The sequence below is a fragment of the Amblyomma maculatum genome, chromosome 1, assembly GCF_055883805.1.
Source record: "Amblyomma maculatum isolate TAMU_Amacu chromosome 1, ASM5588380v1, whole genome shotgun sequence".
NCBI classification, from domain to species: domain Eukaryota; kingdom Metazoa; phylum Arthropoda; class Arachnida; order Ixodida; family Ixodidae; genus Amblyomma; species Amblyomma maculatum.
The window spans coordinates 317,761,743-317,782,459 of NC_139344.1; the positions used below are offsets into that span (position 1 = coordinate 317,761,743).

General features: G+C 45.0%; 1 protein-coding gene across 1 annotated transcript in view; it reads right to left on the reverse strand.

The window, feature by feature from the left end:
- Positions 1-342: 342 nt before the first annotated feature.
- LOC146207205 (transmembrane protein 135-like) overlaps positions 343-20,717 on the reverse strand; it is a 34,838-nt gene continuing 14,463 nt past the window's right edge. The window contains exons 2-13 of the mRNA XM_084608622.1: positions 18,163-18,290; positions 11,477-11,569; positions 11,023-11,056; positions 10,860-10,925; positions 10,278-10,324; positions 9,825-9,866; positions 7,375-7,723; positions 7,051-7,215; positions 4,300-4,440; positions 3,525-3,623; positions 3,048-3,115; positions 343-1,025 (exon numbers count right to left, since the gene is read on the reverse strand). Of these exons, the coding sequence (XP_084464748.1) occupies positions 887-1,025; positions 3,048-3,115; positions 3,525-3,623; positions 4,300-4,440; positions 7,051-7,215; positions 7,375-7,723; positions 9,825-9,866; positions 10,278-10,324; positions 10,860-10,925; positions 11,023-11,056; positions 11,477-11,569; positions 18,163-18,290 (1,371 nt within the window). The 3' untranslated portion in view covers positions 343-886. The remainder of the gene's footprint in view (positions 1,026-3,047; positions 3,116-3,524; positions 3,624-4,299; positions 4,441-7,050; positions 7,216-7,374; positions 7,724-9,824; positions 9,867-10,277; positions 10,325-10,859; positions 10,926-11,022; positions 11,057-11,476; positions 11,570-18,162; positions 18,291-20,717) is intronic.

Sequence of the window (20,717 nt, forward strand, 5' to 3'; positions counted from 1 at the left end):
ACCGCGTCGCTTTTACCTCTACGAAAACTCAAAGAACTTGCTGCAACACAATCGTGCAGTGAATATATCTTTCTAGCGCCCGAGGGCTATCGAATTGTGGCTACACTGCACGCGCGGAGATACCCCAGCCCCGCAGTCCCCAGCAGTGGTGCCTCGATGGCCAGCGAAAGCGGAGGCGAAAATGGCCGCTCCCCCGAACGGCTAAAAAAAAATGTTAAAGAAGCAAGGGAGGAAGACAGCACTCACTTCTTTAGTGAGATTCTGTTCCACAGGCAATGCAAACGCATGCCTTCGTAAACGAAAATTTGTAGCCGTGACGGAAAGAGAAAGAAATCGAAAAAAAAAATGCTCTGAAGGTTAGCCTCGTTCTGATCAAATAAGGCTTAGCGATATCTTCCCACTACATGTTCCCAGAAAGTCCGCCCAGATGATACGACTGGTGATGGGGGAGGGCTTAGGTCAAGGCGTTTCTACGTTCACGTCAACAGCGACATCATTAACCAAACGTTACTTCAGTGATGCACAATAGCAATTACAGGGCAAGTTTTTATTTGTTACACGTATGCGTTTCTCCAGACCATCATGTACAATACAAAATGAGATGACACAGACAACGACGACGACAATGGCGGTGTGAATGTGAAGTTATCACAGCAAGTGTTAATCCAGGCGATTTCATCCCCACGAATCGCCACGCAGGATGGTGGGTCCAACTGCCGCTTACCCTATTTTGGCCTCAGTTTTCCATTTCGTCATTCTAAGCCTCTGGTAGCTGTTTGATGTAGCGTTGCATTTTGTAGCGCACACTTTTGCATAGCTAGACCCAAGCTCCTTTTTTTCTTTTGCCTACTAGCTGCGCGCAGTCAGAGCTCGGCGCGGCTGACTCTCAAGCCCAGATGAGCACTTGCTCCAGGAATTGCTTGCTGACGTGTCTTCTGTCCAGGTTGAGTGGGAAGTAATGCGGGAACGCCCGAGACGAGTGCAGACCCAGCATGTCCAAGGGAAACCGGTTGATCTGCGACAACCTACGTGGTAAAAAGAGCGTTAAGTTTGGCAAAAGAGGCCTGTAAAGAAGTATGTACGGAAGCCTGCTTCATATAGTGGGTCCATGGACCAAAGTCGCCCTTGCGGCGCGAAGAGCCTAATGTAGTCGTACATTTGTACAACCGGGTGCCACCTGCATTTGCGCAGCTACCTAACGCCTCCGCCACGCTGCACGATGCAGAAACACAACTCTGAGTTGCACAGCGTGAAAAGCACGAACCGGCAATCGTATGAAAATGTTGGGAGATTCACGGGACGAAAGCGAAACATATAGACAGGAGTGTCTCTAGAGGGTGCCTATAAACAACTTTTTAACACGACCAGACAGGCAGATTACATCGACGTGGACAACATCGCTAAGTGACGCATCAATATATAGAGCTCGCATTAATTTCAGCAGCGCGTAGCAGGACGAGCAGGAACACACAGAACAAACAAGAGCTGTTTGTCCTCTGTGCTTTTCTCGTCCTGTTAGGTGCTGCTGAAATTGGTGGAAAACCAACTACATTCACAGCTTGTCCTGGTTAGAGCTAGCAGTTGAAGCGCAAATTAAGCCTTCAAATGTTTCTTGCAGCGTCTTTGCCATACATCCTCTTACAGAGCAGAATACCCGAGCCTTTGGCGTGGGAAAAGACAATGGGATGCATCCTTTGTCGTTGGGCCATCATTACTGCTGGTATAAATAAAGAAAACGAAGAACAGAGTTCCAGTTCAAGAAAACAGCGGAGGTTACACAATGAACTTGTGATATTTTTTTCCCCGTCATGAAGAGGTTAGCAAAAGACTTATTTTTCCGGGACTATCGACATAGCCCAACAACCACGCCGTCCTACGATTATTAGGTGTTTACCACGAAGGATATACGAGCGTTCACAGCCACCTCAAATGTTTAGGTGTCCCATGGAGAAAGTTGCATCTAAACCAATGCATGACAGCTGAGTGCTGCTGAGCTGAGTGCCAGTACGCCGCAGTCTCCAAACCAACTGGTCAAGGGCATAAGAGTAGAGTCGGTTTACTACTGAAACACGCTTCCAGTTCCAACTTTCGTTCCCGTCAAAGGGCGCATACACAATGCACTTGATATTGCGCTTACTTGATGCGGTCTACCAGCCAATGGGTCGGCGTAAGTCCTATTTATCGTCAGGCATTAAGTTGCGTTTAGTTTACGGCAAGGAAAGGCCTTGCTATTATTAACTCATCCTCTGCCAGGAAACTGCCATGAAATGTTAACTTCGCGCCATGTAACCAATCACGCGGCCAAGCCACGGTTTTTCTCGCACGAAAGCCCCCAAAACAGCCCTATTAATTTCATTACACGCCCAATTGTAAACTCTGCCCAAAAAATATTTTCCTACTTAATGGCCTTTCTGCCAAATTCACAGACCTAGAGGACAAATTTGGAGCAATGTCCTAAAATAATATGGCCACCTGCAGGTACTATGTACGATGCAGTTAATATTCGATCCTGAAATCACGTTTTCGCCTCCAGTCGGTCCAAGTACGAATTGCATGCGGGCCCCTGTATCCCTAACAGAAATAAACGATCCCACAAACGAGGCTCCTTCTCAATTTCCTCAAAGAAAACAAAATTTAGAGTTCCAATCGACAACTGCAGCAGTACTTCACTACATGTAGTTAAGAACAGCGAACGTTTTGCACATTAATTTTTCTGCACGAACGTTCTAAGATAAGCGAGTGGAGCTATAGGAGAAACTTTTTTTTTTGTTTACATTCTTTAATCAACATTTCCAAACTGGCTTCTCTTGTCTATAGCAAAGATATATAGAGCAGCGTGTACAAAAGAATCATCCCACCGTGTTTTGCCCACAGTGCGCCAGTGCCGCCCGTAAAAACGGGAATAAGCATCTTGGCATCTTTTATTTCAAGACTCGCTAAAAAGTGCGCGCAAAAGCTGCCCGATGTTCAGTATATGCATGCATCATAAAGTGGAGGCCGTCTGTGTGTGCACCAGTTGATCACGAGGGGCATAACGGTATACGTACAGCTTTCCCGATATGTCGTCCAGGAACTTGCGGTACTGCGGCCTCAAATTGTGGGGCTCCAGAATTGCCTGCATGTTGCCATTGGATGCCATTACCTAAAGTGAAATCTTATCGCATCGCTCAGAATCGCATCCTCCGATAGCTATTACAGCATAACATGGTAAAGGCAAACTTCGCCGACATCGATGGTAACACCTCTGTGAACTGTTAGGAGCTGGTTGTGGTGACCGAGGAAGCTGGCATGGTCTACTGTTGGCCACGTTGCCATAGGCCCATGACCAGGGCATTAAATTTTTTGCTCATGACTGCTTTACACAAGTGAACATCCCTGACAGCTGACGACGAAGCTACGAACAGTTCCCTGTATGGCGAAGGGAACTACATTGATGTCCGCAGTATTTCAATCATGAAACCGGAAAGCATCACAGATAATGTGCGCTCCTGGCGGCTGCTACAAGGTTTATATAATGTACTCACGACGTAAAGCATTATGCTTGTGCAGACAGCGTACAGCCACACAGCAGCACCTTCGAACTTAGGGACGAGCTGTTGTTCCGCGCTCTTCAGGTAGACAAGCTGCAAAATGGAGACGAGCACAGTGTAAAGCAGCGATCTTTACGCATTCAGGCTCGGTTCGGCAGAATCGGCGATCAGTATGTGCTTGGTACCTATACTGCCCATGTACTTTTCAGTGAAATCAATGTATACACCCCCCTCCTAAAAAAAATCGTAGTAAGCTCTCATGCATGACGCACGTATAGATGCACTTAATAATCGCAGCTCATGTAGCTCCTTTTCAATCAGCGCAGCTCTATAAAAGACGACATTTATGCTGAGCGGTTGTATATATAGATTTCATGCTGATAAACATGCAACCGAAATGCAACCTATCATAGTTCATATTCAGCTATGCATATAGCTCATTTAGTTCACATTCAGCGAAAGAGGCCTGTTAAACCTTGTGCGAACATTCCATATTGGAACAGTAGTTTTGTTTTCCGAAGGCTCGCCTCGTACGTAACAAGGTTTGGGCAGCCGAGCTTTTTATTTAAGATCCACGAATGCATATGCGTCATGCCTGCTGCAGAATATGACCAAACATTAAACACACATGACCGGTCCGAAACGAAGGCTCATTTGGTACAGTTAAACCTCCTCCTTATCCGCAGTCATCGTATACTGTCGTCACCTCCACCACACAAAACCGCGCATTGAACTTAGGCTGCGAAGGTGTACACTGCATGAAACCGACCTCGATGAGCTTCCAGAGCAGGTACAAGGAGACGTAAGAGCTGGGGCAGGCTGCGCACGCCAGTCCGCCCGCGGTACCAGCTACCAGTCCGTGCCAGTCCCGCTGTCCGCCGCTAAGCCGGCGTAACAGGCAGCTACTCAACTGCGAAGGCAGAATACAAAAACATGTCTCGTTAGGCAACTTCACAGCAGACCGGAAGACCGGTCCTTGGGGTACCAGTCCCTACGAAGGGCAGCAGGTGACGACGACCATTTTGCACCTGCACCGCGGCTGCGATATCAGGAGGAAGGGTTAAGTGACAATACTGTGAAACCATGCAGGTCGCTAACAAAAGTTAGCCGGATACAGCCAGCATACAGCCTATGAGGTGTGACACAGATGCACGTGTAGAGTTACAACTTGTTATGAGCAGCTTCTTATGCGAGGTCTCAAACAAGGTGCACATGAGGACCGGCCACGCGCTGCTCTTGTCTACGGGCACTGGCGTGGAATTCACAGCTTCCTGACTCGTACGATTCTTCAGAACAAGCATTCAAGGTCCCTGACGTCATCTTATCCCAACGTTTTCACTGTACTAGCCGACATCCCTCCTACCAAAAGGTGTAACGTTGGAAACGTCGCCATTAACGCTGCCATGCATGTGAAAAGTCAGCGCGCATCTCCACATCAGCGCCAACAACCTCTTCTCAGAACATTAACGGAAGAAGAGAACCTAAAAAAAAAAAAGAAAAAAAAAATAGATGGTCTCTTAGTTGTCTCTTGGGAAGAGAACGGCGAAAGCGTAGTTATCGAAAGCCTAGTTTTGTAGTCGTGATAAGCCATGCATAGTCACTGTAGCCATTACCACTGATAGATACGCATTTTTACTCATTTCCAATCAGCTGCAGCCATTTCAAGTCGTCTTTTGACATACTGGTCGTTTCGTAAGTCATTAGCAGTCATGATGAATCATGCCTAGTCATTGTAATCATTATCACTCAAAGCTAGGCATTTTTACTCATTTCCAATCAGTTGCGGTCATTGCAAGTCGTAGTTTGACATACTGGCCATTACAAGTCATTTACTAATTATTAATCATTATTAGTCAATATCATAGTCATTAACTCTATCGATGTCTATTAATGCGTTTTATTCATTGCCTATTTCCATCAATCGTTTTCATTCTCCTCATACGTCCGCTACTTTTCGAGTGACACATCAGCGCACAGCTCCCGTGCACAGAAATTCGCTGGAAAGCAGCGGGAGCAGGGCTTGTTTCGCGCCGTTGCGTGGAGTGCAAAAAATAAAAACGAACAGGCCCTGCTGACAACTGTCTGCGAAGAGACGGCCAGGAAAAGACGAACCACTCAGACGGAGTGCGTGCGGAACGCCCTTGGGGAGCACGGTGAGCCGTTGAGCGCGTCCGGCGGCCGCGTCCGTGAGAATGGCCATTTTCAGTATATATCGGCTCTTCCGATCTGCTGTCGACACACACGCGTCTCACCGAATGCGTGCTCGCTGGGTCAGTAGGCGATTGGACTGAACGCTGCCACAGTCAGCATAACTTGGCACCCGCGCAATTAGGGTCACCCAGACATCTCGTCAGAACGGTCACGATGTGCTCCCATCAGGCTGTACGTTTCTTTCTCAGGTCTAGGCACACTATAGATTTTACTTAAAGAAAATAATCTGCCTATATACTTATACCTCGCAGGCTCTCGTTGTAGAGCAGCACATCTGTTTGTTCCAAAAGTTTTTTCTTTTTTTTTTTTTTTTTTTTTTTTTTACATTTCGGTAGCGAACCGAATAATCCCAACCGGAAGTCGCATTTCCAGTCATAACCACCAGTCAGGTAGGTCCCTTGCTCCGTCCCTCTGGAATTCTCCGACGAAGCTCGACCACACTTGGCATTTCCTGATTATTATGAATTTATTTGCACGCATTTGCGAAATTGCGCGCATTTCGTACGTATCACTCGGAGCGCGGCCTCTCCGTGCGACACTCCAGTCCAGTCTCTTCTGTCGTCTTCTCTCGTCCGTGCGTCCACCGTGCTCCCTCCGATCCCTCTCTCGCTCCGAGAGTCCTCCTCGCCAGGTCCACGGCTGTCTTCGCATCCCAAGCTTCCAACTCCTCGGAGACATTTCCCAGAAGCCGGCGACAGCTAGGATGACACGGGCAGTGCGCCCTGCGGGAGCCCATAAATTTCTCCTCCTTGCCGTCCTCCCGGCGCCGGTTCTCGGATCCCCACCGCCGCTTCAGAAGGAAGGCTGCTCTAGTTTCGGGAATGTGTTAAGTACGCCAACGCTTCGCGGGACACACGGCACACACAAACACGCAAAACCCGACCGTTCGTTCTCCCGGTGCTTGGGGCAACACACAGCGTGCACGACACCACCCGAATGCCGTTAGCCATGAGCATGCCCATGCAACTTGTTCCACCAATCACACTTCTTGAAGGCAGCCCGAGGCTAGAATGGCCGTCGGATCCAACGTCGACAATTGCCAACCTTGAAATCATCACTATGATAATCACATATGACGTGAACTATTGCCTTTCTCATTCCCATGTATTATCGTGCGCAGGTACCATTGAGGAATATTTAATTACAATTACGCATCACATGCATTTTTCCTGTCTTCTATAGCTAGCTTTTTTTTTTTTCAAGTACATTATTTCTATTGTTTTCAACGTTAGCAGAGAAATAACATTATTTGTGCACAAACTGATTGATGCCTACAGCTTTCCCACAGGAGGAGCCTGATGCCACTCACGCTGTATAGTCCAGTGAAGCCTCCGAGAAAGCACCCGGTTCGAAGTGCCGTTGGACCTAGCAGTATCCCCGACAGCAGCTGCCAGGTTCGTGACTGGCGGTAGCTCTTCAGCAAGCTGAAGCCGACGCCGACAGCCCATCCTACGGAGCCGAACTTCAGAACTACCTGTAGGACACGCGGACGGAAATGTGGTTTAGGAATCGGGTCGAAGACGCGTTTGGAAGCTCTGACGACCAAAGCAGCAGAACATGCTGCGACGTTTGGTGCCAACGCGCGCCGTATATTAATGAGGGCGACTCTATCGGTTGTGGGGGCAATTAGTACCTTGCAGAAGTTGACCAGGCAGCTGTGCTGGTGTCGGCAGGCGCAGTGCCGCTCCGTCAGCAGTCTGGTCACGGAGGCAGTGATCTCAACGACGGTCCTTTTGAAGCCTTGCTGGTCGCTGCTTTTGTTTACACCGTTGACGGGCATGCATTTGACCTTGTTCGGCCGGTACGCGGGTCCATTGCCGTTGCAGGCGATTAGCGGCGGTGTCTCAGTTATGGGAGTGACGTCACAGATGCGCACCAGCTTGTCCACGTCACATGGCGCCTTGAGGAGCTCCGCTTCCTTGAGGGCCAGCTTAGACTGAAGCTGGTCATAGCCTACGAGCTCCTCCTTTCCGATTAGGTGCCTACCACAAATGAGACAATATATGAACAGATTAAATTACGGTATTTTCAAATTTCAACGCAATCGGCAGATGTGGACTCTCCTCGCTATTTCTATATAAGTTGGTAAAACTACCGAAAGGCGGTAGCGAAAACCACCGTGGAAGGAGAACAAAGTCCAAGTGCTGAACCGCACAGGACACGGCGCGTTTCTTCAGCCGAGACAGTACAAGGATCCGGCTCACTCGCCATCCTGGCGTGGTCGCACGTGCTGCAGCAATTGCGCCTATGCAGGCAACCATGGCGCACAGAAAGATGTTATTTTATTTATTTACCTTCTTGATTTTACTTTTATTTTCTTCTTTCATCCAATTGATTATTATATCTTATTTTGCCATCAATATTTATCATTTTACATACCCTCCTAATGCTTTCATTAGTAATTGGTCTACAGGAAAGGAAAGGCGCAGTATCTGTCGCGCACATGCTCAAGGCACGGTTAGACCTCGGGAAACAGTACATTCGTGCTAAAACATGATTTCTGTCCACGAAGTACTCCGTCACGGTCCACCGGTCTGACCTGTACGATATATAAATAATTAACGGCTCGCGAGGCATTGTCCTAAGATACCAGTGTTGACTGATTTGAGGCGTCAATGCTCTGAGACTGTGTAGTAAAAAGAAAGCGGCGTGTTTGCGTGAGTCGTCGTGGCATTTTTTCTTCTTGTTAACGATGCGTAAGTCATTCCTGTACATCAATCCGTACGCAGTTTTCGCCAACGACCGGCAAATATTTTATAACTGAATTTTCTTTTCTCACCAGTTTCGGTTTAGACAGCCGAGAGGTGGCTGTGACGTCACAATCATGTCTTGATGCGCAGCATGAAAAAACAGTGATAAAACGCTCACTCTTCACTTGAAGTGATTCCTGCTCTTGAAGCAGACTGGCTTTATCATTGTAGTGAATTCAAATGACACATAAATGAGTATATCACTGTATTTTCATCCCTTGCGTGACCTAGACTTGGCTGTGATGTCATAGTCATCGCTCGGCAGTTGAAACCGATACCGAAGCAGGCGAGAGAAGAAATACCACTATAAATTAATCAGCAGTCGTAGGCGAATGTGACGCGGCGATCCGTGTACTGTAATGTCATATGCATCATAACAAATGATAAAATACGAACCCAAAATTTAGGTGTCTATAGTCCTTTAAAGCTACTTTGTTTAGAAAAAACAGTCGAACAGTTTCCTGTACACACTCCACCTGTTACATGAACAGGTGTCCGCGAAAGGCTTCCGAGAAACGGAGAAAAACACATAAGCCAAATACCCACACAGTGAAGTTGGACTGCAAGATCGTTAACATTCCAGGTTTAAAAAATTGGTCTCCGTGCTTGTGCATCTGCCTCAGTGCAGTTTAAAGTATACGTCCAGAAAACACAGCTTATTATTATTATTATTATTATTATTATTATTATTATTATTATTATTATTATTATTATTATTATTATTATTATTATTTTGTCACTGGATCCACATCGTGACAACTTTGTATGTATGTATGTATGTATGTATGTATGTATGTATGTATGTATGTATGTATGTATGTATGTATGTGTGTATGTATGTGTATGTATGTATGTATGTATGTATGTATGTGTGTATGTGTGTATGTATGTATGTATGTATGTATGTATGTATGTATGTATGTATGTATGTATGTATGTATGTATGTATGTATGTATGTATGTATGTATGTATGCATGTATGCATGTATGCATGTATGCATGTATGCATGTATGTATGCATGTATGTATGTATGTATGTATGTATGTATGTATGTAATGGATGTATGTATGTATGTATGTATGTATGTATGTATGTATGTATGTATGTATGTATGTATGTATGTATGTATGTATGTATGTAATGGATGGATGGATGGATGGATGGATGGATGGATGGATGGATGGATGGATGGATGGATGGATGGATGGATGGATGGATGGATGGATGGATGGATGGAATAAACTGTTTTTGTACTGAAATTTCGATACCTGCCATCCACAGGCTAGACGCTTGTTTGGCGATGCGCAGCGAAGATTACGTTGGTTCACTTACCTCAGCACAAGTGGAACGATGTCGTTAAAATGCCCGTTCTTCCTGAAAAGAACACGAGCTTAGTCTGATAGTCTGAAGCTGAAAGGCGACATAAAAGTAAATAAGTCAGAAGGTTAGAGTATTTTTAATTCACATTGTAAATAAGTTAGGGTAGGAAATTTTAGCTACTCAATATCTAACCTAACTACAGTTATCTGAAGTAAACCGACCAACTGGTGTACAGTGAAAGAAAAGGCTGTAATTCTACTTGAGACGCTACTCTGTCGAACTACACTTCAGATTACATAAGATAATGCGATCGATTGACCAAATGCAGAGTTAACAGCAGTATTCAGGTGAACGAATGTCAAACGATCGATCGTCCAGCCATAAAACAAATTAAACGATGTTTAAATAGCTTAAACGCGCGTCGTTCAGATAAGCGCCGCTGTAGAAAGCGTGGTCTATACGCACCTTGCATAATAAATATATCCACCGAGGCTGAACGCGAACATTGCAACCTGTGCAAGAGCAGAAAAGCAGCAGGACTTAAAACAAAACTTGGCGCAAGAATTGATCAGGAAGTGTAGCAACACGTCATCTTTCATAGCGATGCAGAAGAAAAACGTTTAATGTCACGTTCGGCGCTGAGTTCCTTGGACATTGCATAAATTTGTGTACATGACCTGCTAGATAAAAGTATATATAGGGGATACCTGATAGCAACCATTTGGGTGGACACGCCTATTTCATTCGTTTACATTGTGCATCTCTGAACCAATTGTTACCGAATATGGTTGCTGCGTCGCGCCTATTGTTAGAAACATTTTTTTTTTAGTATATTTTCGACTTCTGTCTCACGTGGCAGTGGCGGTGGCCCAGCTTAAGATGCGATCAGCTGTACTAATGAGGGTTTCCTATTCTCAGACTCGGCGGCCATTCGGTTGTCGAGTCTGTAGCCCGGCGAAATGCCACTCCAAATGGCTAAAGCGAAGCTATGCCATTTTTTTCCCGAAGAAAAAAAAAAGAAAATCGCATCAAAAAATAAGCTCTCACCTCAAAGTTTGGTACGTCTTTGACAATTCCTCGACTGCGCAGCATGCGATAAACAATTTCAGACGCCTATAAGATGAAAATAAAGAATAAGATTCGGTGAAGCGATTTCAATGCACTCGGTAGCGTATCACACAAAAAGCGACTGTACAAAAGTAGTATTTACCAAGTTAAGCATGTACAGCGCCAGAACTGACCGCCTGTGAAGGAAAAAAAAAAAAAGGAAGTGGTGAAACACATGCTTGATCAAACGAGGACCGTTGAAGTGAACGTGTAGCGTTCTATCCTTCCATGCTACGGAGGAATCGAGTCCCTCTGTCTAAGAAGGTATCTAACATGGCACGGTTAACGAAAGCACGTAAAACTTCTTACACGTTCAATTGGTTTCTATAGACAAGGGGAATAAATACGAGTAGTCCCACATTCTTACAGTATATAACTGCACGGGAGCAAGCCATGCACGGTAGGCTAACAAACAGCCTGAAATAAGTAAGCACACAGAAGAGCCTATATGGGCACCAGCGATGCAAGGCAGAAATAAATGAGGTGTTACATTCTGCGGGACAAAAGTCAATGAATAACGGAAGATCGGGGCATGCAGGCAATCGCGTGTGCGTTACCTCGCGGGTCGCTCGATTGTGATGGCACAGGCGGAAGAGACAAAGCCACACAGCAGCGTGGACTGCATCAGATGCAGTCGGCCAGTCAACCGCCTGGTAAAGATGAAAAAAAAAAAAAAGACGCTATAATACCGTCACAGCACCATCCCCATGAGCACAGAATTCGGTTACTTATGAGGCCGGCAGCCGCTAATAGTTGCAGCTTGCATTTAACCTTCTGCAACAGGCAGCATGGTGGTCAGGGTGGTCCGAAATGAACGAAGAAACTTCTTTCCAAGGAAGTTAAAAGGTTTCGTTTTTTTACAGAGGCTCCAGGGCTTCAATGACAGTGTGAAGTCGTTTATTTTACTATAGTGGACGCCTACATACATATATGGAGCGAGGTGTACGCTTCATTTAAAGAAACATTTTATTGGACTCGACGTTTCGACCAGAAACTGGCCTTCATCAGGAGTGCGAATGCAAGCGATGCGAGTAGGTTCTATAGGCGAAGAGTGGGAAAGGAACAGGTGACGCAAAGGCGTACAATGGCATTGTAGTGGTGGGTGGGGTAAAAAGCAGGTGCAGGCGGGGAGTGAAAAAAAGTGCAGGTGGGGAGTGCGAGGAAAAAAATAATGACGGCACATGGAAGGAAGCACAGTAATAGTTATGACCACAGGCGACGAAAGCAGGAATTGTGTGACCTTCATTGTGTGTATGGTGGGGGAGGCTAATATTCCTTCGGCCTGCTGGCAGTGAGCTTGACTTGGCAGTTTGGGTGAGTTTGCGACAGGAATTCAGGGGGTAACTGAACTTTGGAGTGGAGAACGGATACCAGGGCTCTCATTTATACCGGCCTGCAGGGCATTAAATTTAAATATAAAGTACGATTCTCGTTGTTCCCGTTCGCGGTTGCTATGGGGGCCCCTCTGGAGCAGGAAAACTTTAAGTTTGTCGAATTCGTGACTCTTTTGTTGCAGGTGTTTGAACAGGGGAAGGTAGGGGAGAGATTTGGTGTGCGCGCGATGGTTGTTGAATCGAATTCGGAAGGGGTTCTCGGTCTGTCCTATGTATTGCATTTTGACACTCGCCACATTCGAGCATATATACCACGTTCCTGGAGTCACAATTCAAATTTCTGCGGACGGAGTGTTTAAAATCAGAGTGTGCGCTCTTTGCCGTGGTCGTTGTTTGCATGTGTTTGTAAATTTGGCAATATATATATATATATATATATATATATATATATATATATATATATATATATATATATATATATATATCGTGAATCTGTTAACAAGCGTTGAGGTGCCGGCTAGTTGGTAATACATTATGGAATAACAGCGCGAAGGACGAGGATCAGAAGGACACAAATCTGTGCTGGTTTCACGGCGCGAAACTGTCTCAGTTCTCAGCGAGCAAGTCAAACACTCTCTCTGCTTTTCTCTCTCTCTCTCTCTCTCTCTCTCTCTCTCTCTCTCTCTCTCTCTCTCTCTCTCTCTCTCTCTCTCTCTCTCTCTCTCTCTCTCTCTATCTATCTATCTATCTATCTATCTATCTCTCTATCTCTTTTTTTTTTTGCTTACGGCGAAAAAAGAAGAGATTAAGAAAAAAAAAAGACAGCTATCAGCTGTGTTTTGTTTCGAGCTCTGCCTGCAGTTATCATCCTAGCCCGTCCATGCATGCAGTCCCCAAGCACAATTTTTCCATCAGGACGGCATTGCACACTCCGCTGAGGATCGGCTTGCGAAATCATGTGGGACTGTCGACGACAATGCAACGTCTCTCCTTCGCTGTAGCAACATGATGACCTTGCTCAAATGGAGGCATGCAAACAAAGGTGCTCTACGTATATATGCATACAAATCTATTGCAGGGGTTAGGAAAACTTGCAAGAAGAGTAATTTAGAAAGCATATATGACACTTTGGGGGCTCTGCCCTTTTTATTATATCTGAGGACGAGCAGTGCAACAAACTCATCTTGCTTTGCTTGCAACAAACTCCTCGCGAACTGCTTTTTTTTTTTTTCGTTCCTTCTTTTCAAGTTTGCGGCACGTCTATCGCTATTACGTCCCTTTCTTCAGTAGCGAAACTGACAGCACTTCAGTAGAGTTAGTCCTTGGGAAAGTTGGTGTTGACACGGTACAGTACTGGACACCGTAGATGGCTTTCTCAGCATTGAATAGGCATGTCATCGCATAATTATCACCGCTATCGTCATCAACCTTTGTGGCGTTTCCCACAGAAGAGATGCTTTCTTTGGTTTAAAGGGGCACCGTAGTGGAAGACACCGGAAATTTCGACCGCCTTGATTATATCACGTGAACAGACATCACACAGTAAACGGGCGTATTATTTTTTGCCTCGATCGAAAGGCGGCCGACACCGCGTCCTCGGTGTCGCGTCGAGCGCCCCAACCACTAAGCCCCCGCGGCGAGGCACAATAAAAAGGCATATATATATATATATATATATATATATATATATATATATATATATATATATATATATATATATATATATATATATATATATTTGCCTTACAGTTTACCCTGGATAAAAACTATTCTTTTTTCTTCGGAAATATTTTATAGCTCTCGTCTTATTTTTTTTTTTTTCATGTGCATTAATTCGTTCACTTACACGTTCAGACTTATGCCTGAAACCTGGCACAAGTGTCAACATCCAAGTGTCAACATCCCCCCCCCCTTCCCCCTTCCCCCAACAAGTGATGAATCTCTTCTTCTGAGACACTCCTTATAAGCTCTGTCGTGCATCAAAACAGTCAGCATCCCGAAGCACGCGAACGAAATAACTAAATGCTGTGTCTCAATAAAAATGTAGGCCCAGCCCTCAATTAGACGCCTCGCTTGGAAGAGCCGTTCGAACAACACAATTGTGGTCGTTCGAAAAAAAAAAAAGCAATTCTGAAAAAATATAATGCCCATTTTTCGAAAATCAGTCAATTTAATAGATGCTGAAAGAGGTGCGCACTAGCTTGCTAATGTTTTTTAACGAGAGGTGACAAAGACCCAGAGCCGAGCTCTGCGCCTCTGTTGTTAATGGTGATAGTTTTTCGCGACGCTGCCTTTATTGTTCGCCTTTTTCAAATTGTCTTGTTATCAATTATTACCAGTCCTTCGTTCGTTGCACAGTTCAAAAAGCACGTCACGCGCGAGAAGCCGGGTGGAGAATACGGATCAAGCGCCGAAATTTATTCTACAAGCATCGAGCATTCGCATAATATTTTTACGCTATATATCGTCTATACCGGCTAATAGTTAACAAGATTTTTAAACAGACCATACCCTATAGCTTAGAGAAACCAATCGAGTTCTGTTTCGAGTTGCGCAAACTAGTCTTCGTTATATTTTCGTTCTCCAAAGATATTTAGCAGTAAAGGTTAATAAGCTAAGCTTATGAATGTGCCAATTCAGGAGCTGCTTAAAAAACAGCTGGCTGAAATGTTCGAACCGAAGTACCATTTATGCAGCTTACATAATGTACTGCGACTTAAAAAAAAAAAAAAATTCTGGTGCGCAGCGCATGTGAAAACGGTGAAAGGTGAAGGTGAAAACGGCAGTGTTTGTAAACGAAGTACTGCAAAAAAAAAAAAAAAAGGTTGACTTGATCCGCGTCATACAGGAAAAGAATATTATATATATATATATATATATTCTGTGCCTAAGCTGCGTTGGAAATAGACATTCCTCAGGAAAAGTGTCGGAAAGGCTCATAGCACATCTCCTTATAAGCAAGGGCACTGGCTCCATCAACGTTTAGGCATGCATTCTTGGCGAAAGCCTCACCAGCGCTCTCATTTTTTTCAAGCACGTGATGCTTGCACTGTGTGCAGAATGGAGTCAGAGCATGCGTGATCTTAGTGCTGTCCCCTAGCATGCCAGCAGTCCAGCGCGCAACACGGCGGCACGAAAGATATATATATATATATATATATTATATATATATATATATATATATATAAGCCCTTTACAGAAGTTTAGGCGTTAGATAACGTCTACAACGCAGCTGTGTGCTGCATGGAGAACATGTGGACGGTGCCGCCGCATCCCCAAACAAATGACGTGAGCATGCATAAGCGATGAAACAACGCCGCCACGTTTATTACAGAACTCTCCTGCTTCCTTTAGGACGTCCTTGGCACCCAAATTGGGGAAAAAGACAAGAAAAAACACCCACGACTGAGTATCAACAACAGCAGCAGGTTCTTGGCGCGGAGACGTCGCCTCTTCCTCGCGTCGATCGCTCACGTCTTCTCAGCCACGCTTCTTGTTTCATGCACTTCCTCCTCAGACATTCGCGCATCGTGCCACCACTCGAGTCCGTCGGTGTAGCGATGCCGATCGTCATGCGAGCCCCGGAGAAGACAGGGAAGAAAAGATCCGCGGGATTTCCTCGTTTCTCGAGCGAAATGTTCTTAACGGGCACACGTACGTTTGCGCGCGCGAGCGAAGCTACCGGTATGACGTCGAGAGACTCGGTCGACGTCTTCCTCGTCGTGCTGTATGTTCTACGCTTCAGTGCCCGTTAAGCGGACGCACGTGCACCACATCTGACAGACAACAAAGCCGCCTCGGTTTCTGACTGTATACGAAGCCGCGTTGCAGGAACCCAGCCAAGTCAGCGGAGCCCATAAAGGATGCTGCCACACATAAAAAGATTGCTCGTATATAGGGATCGTTTAAAACGCTAAGACCGTTGAATGTCTGTCATGTCTCGATTAATGAAAACTGCAACATTTGTTCAAGTCATTGGCACGCAACATCGAATTTGCAGTGGGGTGCAACTATATATTCTTCAGACAGCCGCCGCCGCCTGGCCACCCTGCATCGCAGACAGCTTGCGTGTTAGTGTTTCTCGCAGATGTGTGCAACTTGAATTTTCGAATATTCTGTTGAGTAAAAATTCGTCTTGAACGGAAACCCAAATCCGTGACCGCTGCTAATGCAGGGGCAGCGCTGTATAAACGATGAATTTTTGCTCCGTCCACAAGGACTACATTCCCTCTTTCGTCGCAAAGCTGCGCCCATGCGTACGTCCCAACTGTGATTACTCTCCCGCTCGGAATTGCACTCTACTGATTCGGCGTCCACATCCAATTCTAGCCAGGCTAAACACTGCGCCACAAAGCTACGGCGTCCGTACGTCAGAAGACATCGATAAGAGCATATACCCGCCACAGCACATCTACGAAGTCGGAAAAAAAAAAAAAAAAAAACTCTTCGATGTCAATGCTTCGATGCTCTGCTAGCACTGCGGCATCCGCCAGCAAGCTCGTTGTTTGGCCAGAGCGCCATCGTGCAAACGCGCCACGTGCTTCTGTACTGCAGGCCGAGTAATGACTAAGGTTACATAAACCCAGCGAAAAAGGAGGAAATCGCAGCCTTTACAAGCTGATCTCATCCAAGTGTTACGAAATGATGAGTTGCCGTCTGGAGCAAAACGCAGCTCTACACTGAGCGCGCAAACATCCATATATGAAGGAAAGAAAGAAACGGAGCTAACTTTGCTACTTGACGTAATGAGCATCAGATTTTTATTTTGACTTGGACTATAGGGGCGCTTACACGCGACGAATCAGTTTCGTACGAGTGTATACCGTGCGAAATAATAAATCAAGCTATAGGTGCACGTTCGCACGTACGCTCTTATTCCTCCTGCTACTCCACAGCTCCAAAAGCGCACCAGTGATTTCCATACGCATCCCTCAAGTGTGTGTGGTGTGTTATGCACACGTCTTCTTTTACCGAAAGCATGCACCCCTTAATGCACAACGCTTTTTTTTTCTTCTTTAATTGCTGACTATAAAAAATAACTATTGTTTTTTCTCTACACTTCACAAACACCACCCTTTCATAACAAATTTAGAGCCTCCCCTCTTGGCGCGAATTCCTGGGGAAACATCCGACGTGTACATTTTTAATTAATAATAAAAGCACCGACTGACACGCTTCCCAATTGCTCACCAAATAGATGCATTTTACTTTGGCTTTGTGGGCAAGGAGGAATTATCACGGCTGGTCTGACGCAGAGGCTCGCTTACATGCGCACCATAACGCATGCTAACTTATCTGTGGGTGTGGAGCCCGCAGGTCATTTCCTGAAGGATTATAGGAAACTAGAAAGAAAAACATTATGAGAGTTCAACGCTGCTGAACCAAATATTGAGCGAAAGCATTATCTGCGGGTGAGCGAGCGTTCTTCTCTTTTTCTTCTTCCTCAGCCCAGATATAAAGCCCCGCTTTAACCAAGCCGTATGAACGTGCCTTAGTGGCCTATAGGGGTAACGTGAATGCCGGGGTCTTAGCTGGCTGATTCGGACATAACCGTCCCATGTGAAACGAGAGATCCAAGTTGGCAGCTCCTGCCAACTGAACCGCGGCTCCGACCGCACCACGCCGACCGCTTGAGTTTGGAGCCCATCGCCCGCTTTTGTGTCACGTGGGGTGTGACGTAACAGCGTCACGTGGGTAAGACGTGACTACCGCCGCGCTACGCTGAAGGCTCGAAACCTAGAGTAGTATTGCTTTCGCAATAAAAGAGAGGCCGCGGCCCCCGTAACTTTCCGATGTTCGCCCCAACAACCCCCGGTTAGAGGACGAGAAAAGGACACGCTGATGTACGCAGTTGGAATCTCGTTGCCCGCGAGCGCACATTGCGAGTTTGAGCGCATGTCCATACTCACCTGGTGACGCAAACCAGTGTCAGGTAGAGAAAAAAATTCTGGCTTATGAACATGGAGGAGTCGAAGGCGCTCCAGAAGGTTTGCGTGAAGGCGCGGTAGCCATGGCGACGGGCCACGAGCTGCCCCACCTGCATCGAAAAGCCAATCAGCGACACACATCTCAGCAGTACAGAGCTTAAGGATATTTCACATGTATTGGCATGAATGCGAGCAAAACACAAGATTACAGCTGATTTTAATTAGCCAAATTTGAATATGCTCTCTAGCACGTTGCGTTTCAGTTCGCTTTCGTTTCGAGGCTATGTACGGTTCCAAGTTCTTCACGCAAAGATCGGCACCTTATAGAGATAGAGCACACTGTAATACAATTCTGTGATCCCTTAACGCACCTTAGGATGGCGATGCGAAAATGGTGCGTTCTGAATCCATTATTGAGTACGGATGGAACCTGATGACAGCGACATCTCAGCAAGAATGTCGCGGCTAGTGATTTGCTGCGGCGATAGCATAGCGCTCTTGTGCAACGTCTAGCCAAGTTGACTAGTTCGTGCCACCGCAGCCATATTTATTTTATTTGAAATGCCCAATAGGGATTGGGGAGCGGAAAATTCTACACGGTGCTATATAAATAAACAAAAATGTAACAGGCAAAAACAAAAAGCATGGTAATCAATATATGAAGAAACAAAACAGCACATAAGAGCAGATGAAACGACACGGAAGTAATTATAATACTAACAAAAACGAATACGCGACACAGATTAAAACACAACAGCAAGGGAAAAAAAAATAAAAAGCGAACGGCACACAGTGTCTGGTATTTACTTTATCTCCTAAAACGTCGTACCCTTCAAACACTCAAACAGACGAGTTTTTTTTTTTTTATTGTTAGAAGAATTACTGCTAGCTCACTAAAATAAACTTGCTGCATTATAGGTCTAATACTTTTAATAGTTTTCAACGCGACAACGTTAAATTCTTCGCTCCCCAGGAAATCCGCTATCGGCGTCGTGAACGAAAAATCGCGAGCCAGTAGACGGTATAGTTGGCAAATGACATGCATGCCGGACACAGATAAGTCGGTGGGTTGTGTGACGTCACGAAGCCGCATGGCATGGCCGAGATAGCAGGAGCTACCCACTGGGGCAGCTCCTTTGAGATGGGAATCGAATCTTCCGAGGCCAGACGCTATTCAGGCCACGCGGGCACGTTTGGTTAATACGGGGCTTTTTTTTTTTTTTTTTTTTTAAATCAAAGCTGCGCCTTTTTCGCTGTTTTCGAATTCTTGGCGAATTTGACGCGTTGTGGAAAACACACCTAGTAGTCTAGAGCTCCTAATTTCGCCTGAAATTAAGGAAATGATATGAATAATAATAATAAAAAAAAGATTTAACCCTAGCAACATAACGCATCATGCCTGTATTTAAGGTCGAAAATGGGCTTCTTTGTAGCGCGTTGCTACTGAAGCAATGTTTGCGATTTTTTTTTTACTAAATGAACTTTATAAACAAGACAGGTTTTGAATATTTCCCATAAATAGAAGTTGCATAAATTTAGTGCATACAAAGGAATGAATTACAATTACAGCAGGCCTCCAAACTTGCACCTTTTTGAACTTGGCAAAAACGGCGTTTTCTACCTGTAGCGATATACGATTTTTTTTTTTCGAGAAAACTATGCTGTATCGTACAAAACTAAAGCTCATTTATTTGTGTCAAGACATTTGCCACCACGTATAAAAATATTACTGAAAACAAAAACTGTTCATGGGACCTCGATCACCGTTCTTATCTGAACACACCCATATATATATATATTATATATTATATATATATATATATATATATATATATATATATATATATATATATATATATATATATATATATATATATATATATATATATATATATATATATATATATATATATATATATATATATGTATATATATATATATATATACATATACCCTGAACCTTGCGCGAAGCCGGCATCTGCAGACTCAGCAGAACGTGTTTTAAAAGTAGATTAACGTATATTGTATTTGTGTACGCATAGCCACAGGACATGACATGTTTAGATTTGTGAATTCAATTTTTAGACATCGTTTTATGTAGTGCAGTTGCCGTAAACATCATTAGACAGGGAACGGAATATTGGACGCATATTTTAAAATTACAAATTACAATTACAGTCGTCAATAACGGCCATTCTTGGCCGTTATTGACGACTTGCGCCTGCCAGTGCGAGTATTCGCTGCAAAGGAGCGGTTCACCATCGACGATGTTTGAACCAACGCATTATCTCGAGAAACGATCGAGCAAGCGCGAGGGCAAGCACCGGCTAGCTACGAGGCCAGTGTTGACGCCATGGCTCGGTGGTCGTGTGGCGAAAACCTGACATTTTTTTTTTTTATTTGTTCGCTTAGCCCGTACATGGAATCGAGATGAAGCGTCTGAAGAAATAAGCTCTCCGCCGATAACAGACCATGATTAAGATCTATCGGTGAGGACAGCATGCGAAATGCATTGCAAGTCAGTGGCCGGTATTACT